This window comes from Arachis ipaensis, chromosome B08 (assembly GCF_000816755.2).
Source record: "Arachis ipaensis cultivar K30076 chromosome B08, Araip1.1, whole genome shotgun sequence".
In the NCBI taxonomy this organism is placed as follows: Eukaryota; Viridiplantae; Streptophyta; class Magnoliopsida; order Fabales; family Fabaceae; genus Arachis; species Arachis ipaensis.
In genome coordinates, this window is record NC_029792.2 from 7422607 (window position 1) to 7444744 (window position 22138).

General features: G+C 35.0%; 3 protein-coding genes across 4 annotated transcripts; 1 reads left to right on the forward strand and 2 right to left on the reverse strand.

Moving 5' to 3' along the window:
- Positions 8573-11273, forward strand: LOC107610342 (LRR receptor-like serine/threonine-protein kinase GSO2). Its single transcript, XM_016312402.1, has 3 exons — positions 8573-8893; positions 10092-10428; positions 10729-11273. Exons 1-3 carry the CDS (start codon positions 8573-8575, stop codon positions 11271-11273), a joined length of 1203 nt encoding a protein of 400 aa, XP_016167888.1.
- Positions 13401-15175, reverse strand: LOC107611868 (cyclin-U1-1). The gene is made up of 2 exons (XM_016313752.2): positions 14574-15175; positions 13401-13873 (listed from the first exon to the last, which is right to left on the reverse strand). The coding sequence occupies exons 1-2, from the start codon at positions 14981-14983 to the stop codon at positions 13534-13536; spliced, it is 750 nt and encodes a 249-aa protein (XP_016169238.1). The 5' UTR covers positions 14984-15175; the 3' UTR covers positions 13401-13533.
- Positions 15784-21693, reverse strand: LOC107613719 (SPX and EXS domain-containing protein 1). 2 transcript variants are annotated; one of them, XM_021108779.1, is made up of 14 exons: positions 21495-21693; positions 21089-21211; positions 20852-20971; positions 20488-20546; positions 20321-20413; positions 20067-20183; positions 19384-19479; positions 18557-18670; positions 18135-18188; positions 17959-18006; positions 17410-17560; positions 16920-17085; positions 16432-16501; positions 15784-16207 (listed from the first exon to the last, which is right to left on the reverse strand). In XM_021108779.1, the coding sequence occupies exons 2-14, from the start codon at positions 21165-21167 to the stop codon at positions 15959-15961; spliced, it is 1416 nt and encodes a 471-aa protein (XP_020964438.1). In that variant the 5' UTR covers positions 21168-21211; positions 21495-21693; the 3' UTR covers positions 15784-15958. The 2 variants fall into 2 exon arrangements, with proteins under 2 accessions (XP_020964438.1, XP_016171327.1); XM_016315841.2 differs by lacking the exons at positions 20852-20971; positions 21089-21211; positions 21495-21693 and adding an exon at positions 20660-20830 and having other exon boundaries at positions 20488-20526.

A 22138-nucleotide genomic window follows, 5' to 3' on the forward strand; every position in this document is an offset into this window, starting at 1 on the left:
TATGTCAATATAAAATATAAAATATAAAATATAAAATAAAAATTATAAAAATAAATAATATATATTATATAAAAATATATAATAATTAATCTAATAGTTGATTTTTTTTGTCACCATAATTTTTTTATTTTCCGTTAGAAACATTCTAAAGTCTAAACTGTTAACAGATGATCCTGACTGCACACCACCTCTACTAGTAAAAATAAAATGAAAGCCGAAGGTTATCTTGGTAAAGTTTTCCTCTTCTTGATAAAAAATGAGTTAGTTTATAAAAGATAAGGGGGTTTCTTTCCCAAGATAGAACCAACTACCATTTTTCTTCTACTAGTTTCTTAAATTATTTGTGCAAAAAATAAATTCTACACGATATCTCCTGAAAAGCCTTTTCATTATCTCTGAAATTATTTTTTATTTTATTTTATTGTGAAAACTTTAATTTAATTAGCGTGAGATGCTGAGATCTGAGATGCTTTGTATATGGTCATCTACTCATCTATTACACAGTTCTGAATTTTTTTCTTTCTTTTAACCTATAAAACAAGCAAACATGTTTTTTAAGTTTTTAACAACTGTTAAATAGTCATTTTCTAATTTTAATTACAAATTAACTCTATATATTTTATTTAATTATAAAAATTATTTTTTATTTTATAAATTATTTTTTTATCATTCATCTATTATGTTTATTAACAATCAAAAATAAAAACAATAACGAATTAGATCTTCCATTGATCGTAATAAACTTTTTGGCAATCCCAATCGGTTAAAAGTTTATCTTTGATCCATGACATTCGTCCAGGGCTGTGAAATCGTGTTTCTTAGAAAATCAAACGATTGGATTAACAAAACAATCGATTGAATTTCAGGTTTCCATAATTCAATCGATTAGACTACAGGTTATCACAAAACAATCGATTGAAAATTGTAAGGGAGTATGGTTTTCGCAAAAATCAATCGATTGGTCATATTACCCAATCGATTGAACGATGACTAGAAGGTGGGTTTTTTATAATTCAATCGATTGTTTATATTACTCAATCGATTGAAGGTTTCAAAGCAACTTAAGGTCTCATAATTCAATCGATTGGTTGTGTTATCCAATCGATTGAAGTCATCAAAGTAATATGGATTTGCCCAATTCAATCGATTGGTTTTGTTACCCAATCGATTGAATAGTGTACTACGCCGTTTTCAATTTTCTTATCGTTTTTATAAATTATTATCTTATTATTCATCTATCTTATCTTTAAAATTCTATCTTCAATTCTATCTTACGGTTGGATTCATTAGCAAATTAAGATTATTAGCTGTATTTTTTTAGTAGTAACAATAACTACAGAATGTATATCGTACGAGTTGGGACTAAATTAACTTGTACTAACCTTATTTATTGCCATTCACTTTCTCTTGATTCTTGGTATATTTATATATACAGTGTATTTTCTGGTTAAGTTAAGATCCTCCTCATGCTACCAATCATAGTTGATTGTTGTTAGTTTTCAAATTTACCTCACTTTCATATTATGCATTTGTAATATGGATCAACTTCCTTAAATATTTTAGCACTAGAAACGTATAAAAGTTACTTGTAATTTTAACATAAATGCTAGTGGTAATTGATGAAAAACAGAAAAAATATTTAAATACATCTCAATGAAAACACAAATCTAATCATCTAGAAGCACAACAATCTTATTCCTCTGCATCATTTTCTTCAATATGACAACTGCATCATAGATCCTGTCAGCAACCTTCTCCACATATTCAAAGCAAGCATACCTCCAATTGTTTTTGAAATACAAAAATCCAATAATTAGCCAGAAACCAGTTGCAAAGACAAGAGATACAATTGAGTAAAATAACGCTTTCTCTAGCTGGTTATTTTTCCTATCTTCATCTTCATAGCCTTCAAAGATAGGAACATGATGAGGACCGGGACAATATTTTGGGAGTGGAGCTCCACAGAGATATTGGTTACCAGTGTAACTGAATGGATCGTTCAAGGTTTGAAATTGATTTTCAACTGGAATTGATCCTGAAAAGTTGTTGTATGATAAATTCAAGAAACTTAAAAAATTTAAGTCAATCATTCTTCTTAGAATAGCACCACTAAGATGGTTATGAGACAAGTCAAGACTCTAATGACCTTATGTCTCCAATCCTTTCAGGAATCTTGCCTGACAAATTATTGTAGGAGAAATTGAGTCCAACCAATTTTGAAAGGGAAGATATTCCAGTAGGAATTGATCCAGACAAAAAATTATTTGACAAGTCCAAGTTGACTACACAAAACAAAGTCATATCAATGTAATCAAGTTCTCTTCCTTTGATGACTTGCTTCACACCCTCTTGGTTCCATCATTCCAAATCCCCCTTATATGAAGAAATATATGAAGTCATTCCTGTAATATTGGCATTGCAATGAGGAATTAGGCCTACTAATTTATTTTCAACAAGGTCCAAGATTTGCAATGCATTAAATTGACAGAGGCTTGAAGGAGTACCATCATATAACCAATTTCTTCTCATCTTAAGAAATTGGAGGTAGGAAAATTCACTGCCATTCCAAGAAGGTATGAAACCTGACCGTTGATTTTCCCCAACATCTAATAATATCAAGTTTTTCATGTTTGACATGTTTGACAAGAACGAAAGAAGTTTTCCTTGAAACTTGTTATTATTCAGATGCAGCCACTCCAATGATGAAAGATTCCAAATTGTGCTTGGAATTTTGTCAGATAACTTATTGTTGGAAACATCAAATCTAGACAAGAATTTGAGATTTCCCAATGAACTTGGCAACGAACCATTCATGAAGTTATCATTAAGAAGCAAGGACCTCAAGTTGGGTGTTCTGGGTTGAAGGCTTTCTGGAATGGATCCAATTATTTGATTACGAGACAGATCTAAGTACACGAGGCTCATGACATGAGGCCACAAATTTATTAATCCATTCATTGTGCCTTGCGAGGAGTTTGAAGAAAGATGAAGCAACTTCAAATTTTTGAGTTGACTCAAGTTTGAGAAATAATACCACTCAAATTATTATAAAAAAGAAACATAAGATGTAGATCCACAAGTTTTGCAAAACTGAGCGGTATTGATCCATTTAAAAAGTTAATTGCAAGACTTAACTTTCTCAATTTTGTCATATTTCCCATAGAAAAAGGAATGGAACCGGAGAATGAATTTTATGACAAATCAACTTCTATCAAAATTTTAAATTGTCCCAATCAACTGGGCAAAAGACCACCAAATTTAATCACATTAAATTGCAGGTACTCTAAAGCATAGCCATTACAACTAGATAGAGTTCCTTTGTCATTGAAAGCCAATCTTTGACAATTGCTACCGGACAAATCCAAGTATTTTAGATGACATAAATTTCTCAAAATTGATGATAGAAAATCCTCTTCTATGGTAGTGACTGTGAAATTATTCAGAGAAAGATTAACACGGACAAGACTCTTTAACTCGCCTAACCACGATGGAAGTGAATTAAAGGGGTTGTTGAAAAGTCTAAGATGTGTGAGAAATGTCAAATTGCGTAAAGCATAATAAAGTGGACCATAAAGCTGATTACCCTCAAGATTTAACTCAACAAAGTTTTCAAGCTTCCCAAACGGTACTATTAAACTTAGGCTATTTTGACTGAAGTCAAGGGACCTAATGGAAGTCATATTATGAAGAGTAGAAGGAAGTTTACCAGCAAAACCACAGCCCCTAAGAGATAGTATTTGAAGGTTATCAAAATGAGAAAACTATTGTGGCAGTCAAGTTAAATTAAGAGTAGAAGAAAGATGGAGCTCTTTAATGGAGGTCAGGTTTCTCAAAGGATCAATGACTGTAATTCTGTTGGAAGACAAATCCAGTTTGACAAGATTGTGAAGATTGACTAACCATTACGACACAGAGTTTAGATCGTTGCCTGAGATGTCAAGGACTTTGATGGAAGTGGTGTTCTGGAAAGCATGTAGGACTGATGAATGGTAATTAAAAAAATTCTATGCAAGACTGAGGAGTTGGAGACAAGCGAGATTTGTGAGAGGGAAAGATGACACTTTTGCAAAGTTACAGTAAGGTAGATATAAATGTAAGAGAGAAGGAAGCATGTTGAGTACCTTATACAGATTCATGGGGAGATCCATATCTTTCAAGCCAATATATTGTAATGAGGAAAGTGGAGCAAGCCAAGTACTTGCAGTAAGGTTGGTGAAAGTGAAATCATCGAAATAAAGAGCACGCAAGTTGGTTAGGTTGCTAATACCGCTGCTGGGAATGGGAATAGCGTCGCCTTCTCCTCCTTGCAGAGAAAGATAGCGTAGTCGTTGCATAGAACTAAGGAATTCTGGAACGGCATGGATATGAAGTCTAGAAAGATCCAAATAAGTCAAATGTTGAAGTTCTGACAGATATGGATTAACATCTTTCAAAACATCCATCACAGGGGGCAAATATCATCAACATCAGACAGTAATGGTTCTAAATTTGAATCAGTGAAGGAATCTGAACAGGGATCGTTGAGATCAAGCATGACAACATGTCGAGTGAGATTATCGCAGGCTTTGCCTTCCCATTCACAGCAGTCACCATCACCTTCCTAAGATTGAAGTTGTGGTTCCGAATAAATAGGATCTTCATCATCAAAAAAGTTCAAACATCTTTTGAAATTAAGGAAAGCTTGTCTTTCTGGCAAAAAGCAGGCATAGGAAGCTCCAATTTGAGTGATGAGTAGCACCACCACAACCACAGCAAGAGCAGTAGTGTTGCTGGAGTATTCTTTTCCTCTCATTTTTCACCAAGGAATTCAAACAAGTTAAGAAGGAAGCGATGCTCAAGGATTTTTCCTCTTACTCTTTACTTTCAACAAGAGCCTAAAAGGCAAAGATATGTATGTAGTAGTGTTTGGTATAGAAAAAGAACTCATCCAGCCTCAACATTTATAGCGTGTCCATCTCTCACCAAAATCGTCATTGCATGTGCGAGGAAATTTCTTAGAAATTTTATTGTCCACATTCATAACGTGTCTAACTCTCACCAAAATCGTCATTGAATGTGCGAGGAAATTTCCTAGAAATTTCATTGCAACGAGTTAACGACATAAGCGGCGCTAGCTTAGGACTTGGAGTTTTTTAAAGAAAAGTCTTTCTAATTTATAATGTGCTTTCCAGCTAGTATCCCTCACACTACATTAGTGCTTACCATCTAGTATCTCTCACAGACGTGTTCGCGCACGTCCCTGGCCTCTAAGACGTGGCTCGCACAATCCAATTCAAAGGAACAATAGGCCAAGCAGCGTCCTCTTGGGCGTCTCTCATCTGGGACATCCTTCACGTTTGGGAAATGTATGGATCCCCCCTGACTCTTGGGACGTGGCTCACGCTGACACAATTAAGTAAAGACCTTTGTTACTATAATCCACTAGGATTGATTCCTTGCTGATTTTTTTCAGTTTTGGAAGGTTTTAAGATTTGAGAAGTAAGTTCTTGGTCTACGACTGTTATATTTTTTGTAATTGAGATGTTGCCCTGATAACCACAAGGACGATAGTTCTCAGTGGTTGAAGGACTGACATTGTGATTCTTCTGACCCAGAGTGAACATATAGTGGGGTGTTTTGTTTTATTCATTATTTCTGTTTTGATGGAGCTACAGAATTTGGGGTTTATTTATTGGATAATTATATGATGAAGAGGTTTTTGAATGGAGAGATAAAGAGGAGTGTATAAATTTATTTTTAAAAAATAAAATGGCACATTCTCCTAGATAGCTATCTATCTATCTATGAGAGTGAATCTTCATCTTTTTACCATAGCATGCACTTTATTTATTTGTTTAATTATTTATTATCTTGTTTGCAATTAGATTTTTTTTTTTTAGGTTGGAGGGAGGGTTGGCAATAGATATTATGGTGTATTTGTTTATCTATTGATTATTGTTAGCAATGTAACGGAGAAATGTGGATCTAGGAAGAATCTTATATATTTTGTTTCTGTTGTGTGTTATTTGGTTGTAGCTTGAAGAAGGAGGAAGGCAAGGGGGAATTTGAGGTTGTTTCCACCTGCGGATCATCCAACATTGGAGTTTCACCTCCACACGATGATGCAGGAAATAGCTGCATCACTGCTTATGGAATTTGAGAAATGGGTGCTACAGGCGGAGTCTTTTGGAACCATTCTCAAGACACCACTGGATTATCATGCTGGTTTTAGCTCAGAGGAGGTCCATGTTTAGGTGTTCTGATTTTGTATTTTTGTTTATTTTTAGTGGTGTTATTTATATTTGATAGTGGACACTTTTTCCCTTTCTTTATCCTCTCTACTTGTTTTGTAGTTCAGTTTGATTGATCTTTGATAATTTGTGGAAACGCAGGTTATCAAGGCCAAAAAGCGGAGACTTGAATGTGCACAGAAGACAATCGGTGACTACTGCTTGCTGGCTGGATCCCCAGTTGATGCTAATGCTCATTATTGTACGGCATTGGAACTTTGTAGGTTGACTGGGGATTACTTCTGATATGCTGGAGCATTGGAGGATAGAATAATGAGCATTAGCATCAACTGGGGATCCAGCCAGCAAGCAGTAGTCACCGATTGTCTTCTGTGCACGTTCAAGTCTCCACTTTTTAGCCTTGATAACCTGCGTTTCCACAAATTATTAAAGATCAATCAAACTGAACTACAAAACAAGTAGAGAGGGTAAAGAAAGGGGAAAAAGTGTCCACTATCAAATATAAATAGCACCACTAAAAATGAACAAAAATACAAAATCAGAACACTTAAACATGGACCTCCTCTGAGCTGAGACCGGCTTGAGAATCCAGTGGTGTCTTGAGAATGGTTCCAGAAGACTCCGCCTGTAGCACCCATTTCTTAAATTCTATAAGCAGTGATGCAGCTATTTTCTGCATCATGGTGTGGAGGTGAAACTCCAATGTTGGACGATCCGCGGGTGGAAACAACCTCAAATTCCCCCCTTGCCTTCCTCCTTCCTCAAGCTACAACCAAATAACACACAACAGAAATAAAACATATAAGATTCTTCCTAGATCCACATTTCTCCGTTACATTGCTAACAATAATCAATAGATAAACAAATATACCACAATATCTATTGCCAACCCCTCCTCCAACCCAAAAAAAAAAATTTAATTGCAAACAAGATAATAAATAATTAAACAAATAAATAAAGTGCATGCTATGGTAAAAAGATGAAGATTCACTCTCATAGATAGATAGATAGCTATCTAAGAGAATGTGCCATTTTATTTTTTAAAAATAAATCTATACACTCCTCTTTATTCTCTCCACTCAAAAACCTCTTCATCATAGAATTATCCAATAAATAAACCCCAAATTCTGTAGCTCCATCAAAACAGAAATAATGAATAAAACAAAACACCCCACTATATGTTCATTCCTGGGTCAAAAGAATCACAATGTCAGTCCTTCAACCACTGAGAACTATCGTCCTTGTGGTTATCATGGCAACATCTCAGTTACGAAAAATATAATAATCATAGACCAAGAACTTACTTCTCAAATCTCAAAACCTTCCAAAACTGAAAAAATTCAGCAAGGAATCAATCCTAGTGGATTATAGCAACAAAGGTCTTTACTTAATTGTGTCAGCGTGAGCCACGTCCCAAGAGCCAGGGGGATCCATGCATTGCCCAAACGTGAAGAATGTCCCAAATGAGAGACGTCCAAGAGGACGCTGCTTGGCCTATTGTTCCCTTGAATTGGACGACGCGAGCCACGTCCCAGAGGCCAGGGACGTGCTCGAACACGTCTGTGAGAGATACTAGCTGGTAACCACTAAGCAATGAAGTGTGAGGGATACTAGCTAGAAAGCACATTGTAAATTAGAAAGACTTTTCTTTAGAAAACTCCAAGTCCTAAGCTAGCGCCGCTTGTGTCGTTGACTCGTTGCAATGAAATTTCAAGGAAATTTCCTCGCACATTCAATGACGATTTTGGTGAGAGTTAGACACGCTATGAATGTGGACCATGAAATTTCTAAGAAATTTCCTCGCATATGCACTGACGATTTTGGTGAGAGTTAGACACGCTATAAATGTGGAGGCTGAAGGAGTTCTTTTTCTATACCAAACACTACTACATACATATCTTTGCCTTTTAGGCTCTTGTTGAAAGTAAAGAGTCCGAGGAAAAACCCTTGAGCATCGCTTTCTTCTTAAGTTGTTTGAATTCCTTGGTGAAAAATGAAAGGAAAAGAATACTCCAGCAACACTACTGCTCTTACTGTGGTTGTGGTGGTGCTACTCATCATTCAAATTGGAGCTTCCTATGCCTGCTTTTAGCCAGAAAGACAGGCTCTCCTTAATTTCAAAAGATGTTTGAACTTTTTTGATGATGAGGATCCTATTTGTTTGGAACCACAACTTCAATCTTGGGAAGGCGATGGTGACTATTGTGAATGGGAAGGCATAGCCTGCAATAATCTCACTCGACATGTTGTCATGCTTGATCTCAACGATCCCTATTCGGATTCTTTCACTGATTCAAATTTAGAACCACTACTGGCTGATGTTGATGATATTTGCCCCTGTGATGGATGCTTTAAAAGATGTTAATCTATATCTGTCAGAACTTCAACATTTGACTTATTTGGATCTTTCTAGACTTCATATCCATGCCGTTCCAGAATTCCTTGGTTCTATGCAACGCCTACGCTATCTTTCTCTACAAGGAGGAGAAGGCGACGCTATTCCCATTCCCAGCAGCAGTATTAGCAACCTCACCAACTTGCGTGCTCTTTTTCTCGATGATTTCACTTTCACCAACCTTACTGCAAGTACTTGGCTTGCTCCACTTTCCTCATTACAATATCTTGGCTTAAAAGATATGGATCTCCCCATGAATCTGTATAAGGTACTCAACATGCTTCCTTCTCTCTTACATTTATATCTACCTTACTGTAACTTTGCAAAAGTGTCATCTTTCCCTCTCACAAATCTTACTTGTCTCCAACTCCTCAGTCTTGCATCGAATTTTTTTAATTACCATTCATCAGTCCTACATGCTTTCCAGAACACCACTTCCATCAAAGTCCTTGACATCTCAGGCAACGATCTAAACTCTGTGCCATCATGGTTAGTCAATCTTCACAATCTTGTCAAACTGGATTTGTCTTCCAACGGAATTACAGTCCTTGATCCTTTGAGAAACCTGACCTCCATTAAAGAGTTTCATCTTTCTTCTACTCCGAATTTAACTTGGCTGCCACAATAGTTTTCTCATTTTGATAACCTTCAAATACTATATCTTAGGGGCTGTGGTTTTGCTGGTTAACTTCCTTCTACTCTTCAGAATATGACTTCCGTTAGGTCCCTTGACTTCAGTCAAAACAGCCTGAGTTTAATAGTACCATTGAGGAAGCTTGAAAACCTTGTTGAGTTAAATCTTGAGGGTAATCATCCATCTTTATGGTCCACTTCGTTATGCTTTACGCAATTTGACATTTCTCACACATCTTAGACTTTTCAACAACCACTTTAATTCACTTCCATTGTGGTTAGGCGAGTTAAAGAGTCTTGTCCGTGTTGATCTTTTTCTGAATAATTCCACAGTCAATACTATAGAAAAGGGTTTTCTATCATCAATTTTAAAAAATTTTTATCATCTAAAATACTTGGATTTGTCCAGTAGCAATTGTCAAGGATTGGCTTTCAATGACAAAGAAACTCTATCTAGCTGTAATGGCTATGCTTTAGAGTACCTGCAATTGAATGTGAATAAATTCGGTGGTCTTTTACCCAGTTGGTTGGGACAATTTAAAAATTTAATAGAAGTTGATTTGTCATATAATTCATTCTCCGATCCCATTCCTTTTTCTATGGAAAATTTGACAAAATTGAGAAAGTTAAGTCTTGCAGTTAACTTTTTAAATTGATCAATACCGCTCAGTTTTACAAAATTTGTGGATCTACGTCTTATGTTTCTTTTTTATAATAATTTGAATGGTATTATTCCTCAAAACCTGGGTCAACTCAAAAATTTGAAATTGCTTCATCTTTCTTCAAACTCCTTGCAAGGCACAATGAATGGATTAATAAATTTGTGGCCTCAGGTCATGAACCTCGTGTACTTAGATCTGTCTCGTAATCAAATAACTGGATCCATTCCTGAAAGCCTTCAACCCAGAACACCCAACTTGAGGTCCTTGCTTCTTAATGATAACTTCATGAATGGTTCGTTGCCAAGTTCATTGGGGAATCTCAAATTCTTGTCCAAATTTGATGTTTCCAACAATAAGTTATCTGGCAAAATTCCAAGCACAATTTGGAATCTTTCATCATTGGAGTGGCTGCATCTGAATAATAACAAGTTTCAAGAAAAACTTCCTTCGTTCTTGTCAAACATGAAAAACTTGATATTATTAGATGTTGGGGAGAATCAACGGTCAGGTTTCATACCTTCTTAGAATGGCAGTGAATTTTCATACCTCCAATTTCTTAAGATGAGAAGAAATTGATTATATGGTGGCATTCCTTCAAGCCTCTGTCAATTTAATGCATTGCATATCTTGGACCTTGCTGAAAATAAATTAGTAGGCCCAATTCCTCATTGCATTGTCAATATTACAGGAATGACTTCATATATTTGTTCATATAAGGGGGATTTGGATTGGTGGAACCAAGAGGGTATGAAGCAAGTCATCAAAGAAAGAGAACTTGATTACATTGATATGACTTTGTTTTGTGTAGTCAACTTGGACTTGTCAAATAACTTCTTGTCTGGATCAATTCCTACTGGAATATCTTTCCTTTCAAAATTGGTTGGACTCAATTTCTCCTACAATAATTTGTCAGGCAAGATTCCTGAAAGGATTGGAGACATGAGGTCATTAGAGTCTATTGACTTGTCTCATAACCATCTTAGTGGTGCTATTCCAAGAAGCATGATTGACTTAAATTTTTTAAGTCACTTGAATTTATCATACAACAACCTTTCAGAATCAATTCCAATTGAAAATCAATTTCAAACCTTGAACGATCCACTCAGTTACACTGGTAACCAATATCTCAGTGGAGCTCCACTCCCAAAATATTGTCTCGGTGATGGTTCTCATCATGTTCCTACCTTTGAAGGCTATGAAGATGAAGATAGGGAAAATGACCAGCTAGGGAAAGCGCTGTTTTACTCAATTGTATCCTTTGGCTTTGCAACTGGTTTCTGGGTAATTATTGGGTTTTTGTATTTCAAAAACAATTGGAGGTATGCTTGCTTTGAATATGTGGAGAAGGTATAATGCAGTTGTCATATCGAAGAAAATGATGCAGAGGAATAAGATTGTCGTGCTTCTAGATGATTAGATTTGTGTTTTCATTTAGATGTATTTAAATATTTCTTCTGTTTTTCATCAATTACCACTAGCATTTATGTTAAAATTGCAAGTAGCTTTTATATGTTTTTAGTGCTAAAATATTTAAGGAAGTTGATCCATATTACAAATGCATAATATGAAAGTGAGGTAAATTTAAAAACTAACAACAATCTACTATGATTGGTAGCATGAGGAGGATCTTAACTTAACCAGGAAATACACTATATATATAAATATACCAAGAATCAGGAGAAAGTGAATGACAATAAATAAGGTTAGTACAAATTAATTTAGCCCCAACTCATACGATATACATTCTGTAGTTATTGCTACTACTAAAAAAAATACAGCTAATAATCTTAATTTGGTAATGAATCCAACCGTAAGATAGAATTGAAGATAGAATTTTAAAGATAAGATAGATGAATAATAAGATAATAATTTATAAAAAGCGATAAGAAAATTGAAAACGGCGTAGTATACAATTCAATCGATTGTATAACAAAACCAATCGATTGAATTGGGCAAATCCATATTGCTTTGATGACTTCAATCGATTGGGTAACACAACCAATCGATTGAACTGACCCAATCGATTGAATTGTGAGAGCTCAAGTTGCTTTGAAGCCTTTAATCGATTGAGTAATATAAACAATCGATTGAATTATAAAAAACCCATCTTCTAGTCATCGTTCAATCGATTGGATAATATAACCAATCGATTGAATTTTGCGAAAACCATACTGTCTTGCAATTTTCAATCGATTATTTTGTGATAACCTGTAGTCTAATCGATTGAGTTATAGGAAACCTGAAATTCAATCGATTATTTTGTTAATCCAATCGATTGATTTTCTAAGAAACACAATTTCACAGCCCTGGATGAATGTCATGGATCAAAGATAAACTTTTAATCGATTGGAATTGCCAAAAAATTTATTACGATTAATGGAAGATTTAATTCGTTATTGTTTTTGTTTTTTATTGTTAATAAACATAATAGATGAATGATAAAATAATAATTTATAAAATAAAAAATAATTTTTATAATTAAATAAAAAATATAGAGTTAATTTATAATTAAAATTAGAAAAGGACTATTTAGCAATTGTTAAAAAATTTAAAAAACATGTTTTGTTTTGAGACCATTTAATGGTCTAAACGTTCTGGGACCATAGAATCCTTAGTCCATTTTTTTCATCCTCATCATTATCACTTTTAACTCAATTCTTTTTAGAGAAAAACCCAAATCAGCCCCTGACAATTACCTCGAAAGACAACGAGGCCCCTGACAAAAAAAAACTCAAACCCGGCCCCTGACAAAAAAAATAAACCCAACCCGGCCCTTGACAATTACTTCGAAAGGACAACGAGGCCCCTGTGCCAAAAAAAAATCAATGTTATTTTTTTTGGCACAGGGGCTAATCTGTCCCAAAAAAAAATTATCAGGAGCCGGATTGGGTGTTTTTTTTTCTTGGGGGCCTCGTTGTCCTTTCGAGATAATTGTCAGGGGCCGGATGGGGTATTCTTTTAATGGTTAAGTACTGACCAAAATTTAACAAAAGTACTGCCCCCTAGCACTCCTCTTTAAAATAAAGTCTTGGTACACGATCCGCGCTCACTAGTATAGAAAATAGAGGTTTACCAAAAAATTATTTTCATTCTCAAAATTTGAACTCAATACCACTAATTAAGAAAATTAGATCTACACATTCAAATGATATTGTCATTTAAGTTCAACTAAGCAGATCCAACACGAACAAAAACTACTCTCATTAAAAGACGCATTCGAAACCTCCCAAACAAATATTACTCTTCGCGCTCTAATATGAAAAACCGTTCTTCGTTATCTTTCTCTTTCGTTATCGTTATCTTTCGTGATTATAGACAAGAACTGAATTGGATGGTTACTCTTTTATTTTGTTAGTTGGCAAGCACTCATGCATAAATACTGCAATAATGCTTACTCCAAAAAGAAAGATGCATAATGGCAGGTTTTGATTAGTTTACACGGTTAGAGTGTTAGTGTATTATAATTAAACCCATCACTTATAATTCAAGAGTTCTTTGAATCAACTTTTGATTTTTTTTTTTTATAAAAAGAAAAAAAAAATTATAAACTCAGTTGTATTAAAACCATGATGAATAATCCAATAATTATTACACCATGAGACCAAAAAATTAGCTAAGAAAAAGTGAGTTCACTATCCAGAATTTGAGGTAGAGGAGAACTTTGGTTGCTGTTGTTGTCATCTTCAACTAATATTTCAGGCTCATGGTTAAGATGGTTATGGTCACGTTCATCCATTAGCATAGCCTTTGGTGATGCCAATGCCCTTTCAACCTTGATGAGGCCAGTGCCATTGACCACCATCTCTTTCTCCAAGTGCAAGCAATAGCTCTCAAATACTCTTGAGCTTACCATCACTCCAAAATCCAAGAGAAAGAGTAGCTCCAATTCAAGCTTGTTTAATTCTGCATTGCTTACTCCTCCTACTCTTGCATATACTGCATTGTTGTAATGCCTGAAATTCAGGGGAACAAAGAAAGGAAAGCAATGAATAATAAAGCACAACAAAGATTAGTGAATCATAACGAAGACAAGTTATGTATATTGTTGAATTGAAGGAGTCATGTAAGTGTAAAAGCTATATATAACAGAAGTTAAATTATATAGAGTAATATCACAAATTAGTTCTATCGAGTTTTTAGTAAGATAATTTAATCGCCAAAAAATTTATTTAATCACTAAATCAGTCCTTAATTTTTTTGTTTTATTAGACAAATTAATTTTCAAGTCAAATTTTAGTAAAAAATAGACAAATCAGTCCATATCATTATTTAATAAAGACATAACAGTCTTTAATTTTTTTTAAAATTCTTATATCAATCTCTCCATATAAAATTGATTTGTCTAACGAAATAAAAATTTGGGGATCAATTTGGTAATTAAAATTTGTCGAGAACTAAAGTGTCCGACTAAAAATTTTTGAGAGACCGATTTGGGATATTACTATTATATAAAACTAATCAAGACCAGCAAAAAGCCTTGTAAGAAAGTTTAGTTGTCATAATGACGTGATATACTTATCTAGCAACCACCATGATTTTTTTTTTGGAAAATTCTGATGAAATGTTTTTTCTTTAATTATGTAGTATTGCTCTTTGAAACCATGAACTTACTGAATTCATCCAAAAACAAAAGGAGGTATTGTAAGGACTCACTCATCATCGAGCATCTTGGAAGCAATCATGACACTGGTAACTAGCAATCTGTGGATGTTCAAGGATATGACAAGAGAATCAGGGTGCAGGTGTGTGAGCCTATCAATGTAGACATAGCCAACCACAAAACAAGAAGGGCTGCAATTAGTGTACTTGTATATCCTCTCTAAGTACTTTGGTATGCTTATGCTTGGGGCCCTTACACCATGGAATGCATTCAAGCTCTTCCCTATTCTTATGGAGCCATCTACCTCCTGGCTCAGTTCATGCACCAGCTTTTCGTTTCGAGCCACCAGCTTCTCTAACGTCGAAGACAGGACGCATAGTACTCTGGGCAGGTTTAGCTCGGTCTGGCATGTCTCCGGCTGAAGCTGCCGGCCGTGGTTTGTGTATTCGCCCCCTGTTAACATTTAGGCCATGTAGATTCACTTGCTTGTGTGTTCATATGGTTGCTATTTGAGTGGCTAAAGACTAGGATGGTGATAACTCCAACTCTTCAAGTTGTGGCTTGGAGGAACCACTCTCTCTATGGATAATTGACGTGTGTGGCTATGTCTCTAACTAATTTTTAGAAGGTTGTGATTGGAAGTTAGGAATTAGGATCTGTCTGTTCAAAATTGAAGCTAAATATTATTCTTCAAGGGGGTCCCACTCCTATGTATGTGGTGACTTTGTCTTAGGAATAAAAACAAGCCATGCCTAAGAATATACAGACTGGCAACATCGACTAGGTTGGCTTGATTCGTATGTGTAACTAAATGGAGGTCAATCTTCCCAACAATTCAGATACGAGGTCTCTATTGAGGGTCTCTAGTTTCATTAAAGTTCAAGCAATTAGATATCAGCATTGCTTTCAGCTCGTACACAATGGTGAAATAGTTGCCAAAGGCCAAAAAACAGGGGCATAATCATGTTGTGCTAGTGTTGGTACTAGGTAGTACTGGTAAAGGATGAGCCACGCAGCCATCCTTCAATCCATAAGGGCTAACAATTTTATCGTGTTTTAAGGTTTGTTTCTATTTTACGGTTTACGGTTACCAATCTCTTCACTCTAGACTCTAGAGTATCTTTTTTCAAAGGTAAAGGGATGAATATCGTGCAAAGTGAGTATCCCCATTACTCTATGATATCTCGGACCCTATTTTTTTCTTTTTTCATCAGCCCAAAGGCATGCTTGCTAGGGATGCTAATGAAATTGTTATAGAAAGAATTTGCTAATAATGAACACTTTAATAATTGAATAAACTGTTTTTCTTCTGCGAATAAAGAATGACATTTTGTAAGTGTGGGGAGGCCATTGAAACAACAAAATGGAATGGAGATCCCCTAACGACAAAATATACCTTGAAAATGATACTACCAAAAGCATCAAAATGCTCTCTAGCCTATACATTGTGGTTGGAATGAAGCAATTTCTCTTCCTCGTTTGACATGTCTGTGACCTGTACGTGTGATTTGGCATTCATCTTGCTCAACTCATTTTCGACACGGAAAAAGACCCACTGGAAGCGGCGGAAAATTTCTAAGGCTGCAATGGTGAACACTGTCAGGTAATTATGGCGAAGATGTGCAGAAAGCTTGTATGTCCACGTGCAACGAAGGACCAGGTTGCTTCCAATTACCCAAAAGTAAACCTGTGATCCCAAGTAATACAATGTTATAAACAACTTCAGATTCTTAGGAAGATATTGCTCTTTTTCTTTTGTCAGTTCTAAATTGTTCTCTTTTTTGTTTTATCAAGTTGGTCTTCACACATTCAACGGATCAATCAAAATCAGATTAACAATATAATGTTAATAAACTTAATAATAGCATCCATAAGAAAACTAGGGAACTCAAGCACATAAATAATCCTTACCCATCTCCTTCCATGCAATAGATGTGAGAGCGTATGTGGCTTGCTGAACTTGAATATTCGAGTGAGGCCACTGGGAAAGAAAAAGAAAAAATTATCAAAAAGCATGTCACAAGACACTCATCCGCTTAGAAATGAAATACTAGTTATACTTCTGGGAAGAAAAATAATGTTTTCCAGTTTTGACCGTAACAGCCTTGCTTTTGTGGCATGGGGAACAGGGGAAGGGGTGTGAGACACAAGGAAAAAAGAAAGTATGAATCGTAGTAGAGGGAATTAATAATTTGTCACAGAAGGTGGGGCTTTGGGGCCCCTAGAAATGCTGCAGTGTCTATCTTTTTTCTTTTCATTTGTGTTCTGTTTTTCATTCTATCTTTGAGAGATTACAGAGACTTAATTACAATGCAAGAAGTTCATCTCATATTTTCCTAAAGATTTCCCAGTCTCTATCTATGTTTTAGAGATGCATGGTAAACAAATATTAGGCAAACCTTAGGTCCCAATCTCTATTCACATCCCAGTAGAAAGAGTACGATGAGTTTACAACACTTGACAGAAGCCAGAGAGGCCTATAAAAGTTTGTCCACTTATCAGGGAAGACGTGATATTTAAGGGCCGAGAGAAAGATAACCGGCACTGCGGTTGAATATTTTAAAGCTGAAACCATAACCAAAAGACAAAAGATGAGTTGAAAACATGATGGGTTGATCATTAATGATTAAAGAACTCAATCAGTAAAAGAAAGAACATAGAAAACCAGCAGTTAAATTACAAACAAAGGAATATGATTAACTAAAGCAGTATAAAAGACTCCAACATTAAAACCAATATTCTTAACATATTACAAGCCCAAGATAGAAGAATAATGTATTACATCAATTTCCTAAACCTGCAAAATTTAGACCAACAATTGATAACTAAAAAAAGTTCTGAATAGGAAACAAAAAGACAGCACGATTTAAGGCAATAAATAGCTCTTACCATTCAAAAGACAAATTTTCTCCCCGGTATCTTTGTACTGACGGAGACATTGGTTTAGACGGAAAAGATAAGGCAAGACAAGCACTAAAGGGATTGCAACAGAGTGACTGCCACACACAGAATCAGCTTCCAACCAAGCAATTGTGGCAACCTACAAGGGTTTTGGAAAATGGATCCCCTAATTAGAGAAGTCAATCAAGCATCTTGAGAGCCAAGAACAAAAGATACAAGTCTAGAAACTAAAAATTTTAACTGTTAATGAACAAGCTCTATGGAGAAGGAGAATGGTAAGAATGCTTAAATCTGTAGACAAATTACAAATATCAATATTATATAGAGTCCACAGTGCTGGTTTTTTTTCTCGAGAATATTTTGAACAAAATCAAGGAAACTTGTTCCATGACTTCAGTGCTATATATATGTATATATAAATCATATGCATAAACTTGACAACATTCTGCCATAATCAAAATAGGAGTCCCATAAGTTACATAAAATCACAAAAAGTTAATAGTAAAAGGCATTAACATCAACCAATCAGAACCAAACCTGCCGATGTACCATCCTACATACAGAACGCTCCAGATCAGAAAAAACCTGCATAAAATCATAATCTAAATAAATGATGGAGTGAATTAATAAAAAGTTAGAAACCAAAATTTAGATAAACAAATATGTTGATTCTAAATTTCCTAGAGAAACACATCTTCAAAAGCAAAGCAGACCTTTGCCATGGAAGTGAAAATATCAGCCAAGAAGAAATCAGAGAATGATATTGCCTGTTTACATGAAAATACAAAAATATCATATATTCAAACATAGTTCCAACAAAATATAAATTAAAAAATTGGTTAAGGAATAATATGAAGTTTGCTAAAGTTCAGGCTCACATGAAATTCCTAAGAATCTAAAAAAAAGAAAGAAAAAAAATATAATTTTCTAAAGCTTAACATCAATAGTTCCCAAGTATCTCTGAGGAAGGAGAGGACAAGTTTCAAACCAATGTGGCAATGCCTCTTCAAGGGTTTTTTACTTTTTCCTTGTCCACATTATAGTGTATTTTGTGTAACTGACAATGTTATTGATTGACAACAGGCACCCATCATGAACTTATTAAAACAATATATCCAATTAAGAGCAAACTTGCCTGCAATGGGAAAACTATATGCCAGCATGTCCTTAAGAAGTAATATCGAGTTGAAAAATAAAAGATATCAAAGGGGAATATCAACAACAATACAACACCAGCATATAGGAGCACCTGAACAGAAGTACAAGGAAAACTTAGAACTCTTGCAACAACTGAAAAAAAAAAGCAGGAAATGGAATTAAATATTTGCCAATCATAAATAAATTAGTAAAATAAATAAATAAATAAATAAAATTATATGTATTAACTTCATAAAATCATCAAAGTCATACTAACTATAATTTTCACTGATGATAATGTGATATGAATAGATATAACACTTATCTCCAACAAGAAATCCAAATTAATAAAGTTGTCAAGTATCCATAGGAAGAACATGTTCATCCATCAAAATATGCCAGAGTATTTTTCGTAGTAAGAAAAACCAATAAATTGTCTCCCTTCCCGTCTCTAATTACCCGTTCACCCACTGCATTGAGTTTGAACTGAGTACATCATTGAATACCAAAAAGATCAACTCCGACTCCCATCTCAGCATAATAACATTATGCAACTTTTTAAATTGATACTCTAATTAACAAGATGCAGTCTGCAGAGCACCTCTGCAACCGCATCCCAGTAACATGAGAAGTATTCATTCCCAAAGATGATTTGAAGCTAATGGTGCAGTTCTTGGACTAGTGCTTCAAACTTATTGGCTTTTTGTCAATGAAACCGAACACTTGAAAAGGATAACAGACAATTTAAATATAATGTTGAACAGACAATCTTAAAGGTCTAAACTGAGAAAGAAGAACTAGTAAGAGTGGATGCATCTATTACACTGGTTGTGAGGCAGCATATGAAACTTCTCCATGAGAATAAAGATAAATATATGCCGTCATACTGGTTGGAACAATAATCGTCATCCATGTGGCACACTGCAACAGTGAACAACATTCAAGAGTCAAGACAAACAAAACTTAGAAAGTCCACTGAAGAAAGTAAAGAAACTGTGTAAAATGAAAACCATGAAAAGATGGCAATTGTTTTACATAGTCACACTGAAGGCAAAGCACCAAAAACTAATGCAAAGATTCATTAAACGGAAAATGAATAATAGCACATTTAGTACACATATCACAGAACAATCATTCGATTTCTACATGTACTCCAGTGGAATAAAGGTTTATTCCTTAGTCTGCTAAAAATATTAAACATCATTAAATTCCATGGCTTTATCCCACAAAGAATAATTATTCGTTCCCAGACAAATGGAAAGGATGATTATTCAAAACCCGAAAAGAATTCATATTTGCTCTGTTTCTTTGTTTATCTCTACTTATACTAGGGATAATAAAAGTAGAACAGATAATAAAGGAAGTACAAATCCATTCCAAAGCAAACCATATATTGGAACAGAAATGGCTGCAGCAGTCCAAATCAGTCCACTCACATTTCTATTGCCATTGCAACACTGCAAAAAATTAATCCATTTGCAAAACACCAAAATGATGGTAGATGTTACCTTCCATATTTCTCTGTGAGTAAGGTAATTTTGATCGAGATCAAATATTCTTGCATAATTGACACCAGCCTGAGCAAAAAACCATAAGTTGATTCCCCAAAGCCAAACCATTAAAGCCTGCATTGCAAAAATAAGATGAACACATTGATACAACAAAGGATGCAAATAAAAAATTAAAATATCATTTAATTCTCTCAAACCCAGATGCAGATATGCTCATGGATAAACAGACTCTAGTAGAGAGGAAAACTAACCGCAAGAAGAAGCGGGTTAAAATACAAAAATGCCTCATATAGAAACAGATCCCGCTTGTCAGCACTCATTCTCATGACAGAATCCCATCCAATCTGCAATTTCACAATGTCCAATAAGATTGTGGCAATACTAAGTCATTAAGTTCAGTGGAATAGGAGATACAGACCTTGCAACAGATGAAGGCCCAAACAAGGAACAAGAATACCTGGAAATCCATCTCAATCAGATTCTACAAAAGAGTAAAAGAACCAGAGCAGAGAGAGGGGGCAGGTGGAGGGAATGAAGAAAAGCAGTAGAAGGTGGCATGCAATAGGGATAGAGCCAGAATTGCAGCTCACATTTACAATTATTCTTCTATCTTCGAAAGCATCAAATTCAAATACAACAGTAAAACCACAAGAATGAAATGTAAGCATTCCATCAGAGAGTCAAACAAGTTCGAATTTGTTGAGAACGACGTCACCAATACATGATATAAATGGTATTATCTTCAAAAGTATGACAAGGTATAAAAACCTTGAAGAAAATAGGGAAAATAGGCGAGGGCATTATCCCAGAGGCACTAATTGGTGCCACGCCACCCTTGGAATCGTTCACCTCCCCAGAATACAAGAAACCCTCCTCAGCACCATTTTCCACCTCATGCTCATCTGGTTAAAACAAACTATATAAGTTGTACAGGACCAAAGCTAGAAAATATGTACACAATGAAAAGTTAAGGGAAAAAAAGGCAGCATATATGCTACTAAAAGAAAAAGATCAGTTACCAAGATCAGAGACAACAGCTCTGCTCCCAGATTTCCTCAAATGTGGACTATTAGCAGGAACAGCAAGTCCTCCAAACATAGATGAAAAAGTTCAATCCGCTATGCACTAATTGCGCCAATAACCTGCCAGCATGCAGAGAAAATTGAGTAAATAAATCAACATAATTATCAGCAAATAGAGGATTATCAACATAATTATCAGTAAATAGGGGATTATCAGCATGCTCATTACATATCATTGAGGAGCTAACATTGTAAGATTTCAGAAACTATTAACAAACAAACAAAAAGACCTTATACATTAAAGATAAAAATTTAAACCGGTGTTGTGTGCGGTGAAATGATGAATTAAGCAGATCTATGAAGCTTTGGAGAGAGAAAGTGGCGTAAAGAGTAGACAACGAACCTAATCGAACAATCGGCGTTGATGTGAAGATGAATTTTGCGTGGAGTGTGTGTGAATAAGGGATCTCACATCATGATGGTGATGGAGCACGACTCTGAGTTTTGAAGAGAATCAGAAGAAGAATCAGAAGAAATGAGTAAAGGCCATGCACAATTTTGCACATTACTCTTGCTGCAGCAAAACCCACTTTGCTAATTTCACTTTTAAGGGGACCTCTTCAGCAATTTCCCAAGCCTACTTATGCTAATTGACACCCACCCCTCAATTTTCACAAAATTAAAACAAAGTATCCACCGACCACAGTCCACAAATATATATACCTAAGAAACACGGACACTTCGCTGAGTTACGTGTCTGCGTGTTGGACACATTTCGGACACAACACTTACGGACACTCGTCCGACACGTATGTCTATTGTGTCCAACCGTATCTTAATAAAAAATAAAAAATTATTCTTCGAATACGTTGGACATACCTAAATACATCACGTGTCAACGTGTCCAGTCTTATTCTTAACATATTCTTAAAATAAATTTAGATATAATATATATTATTATTTATTAAAACAAAAAATATTTTAATATCAATAAAATATCAAAATATTATTATAATTTATCTAAAAAATACTTTATATTTTATATGT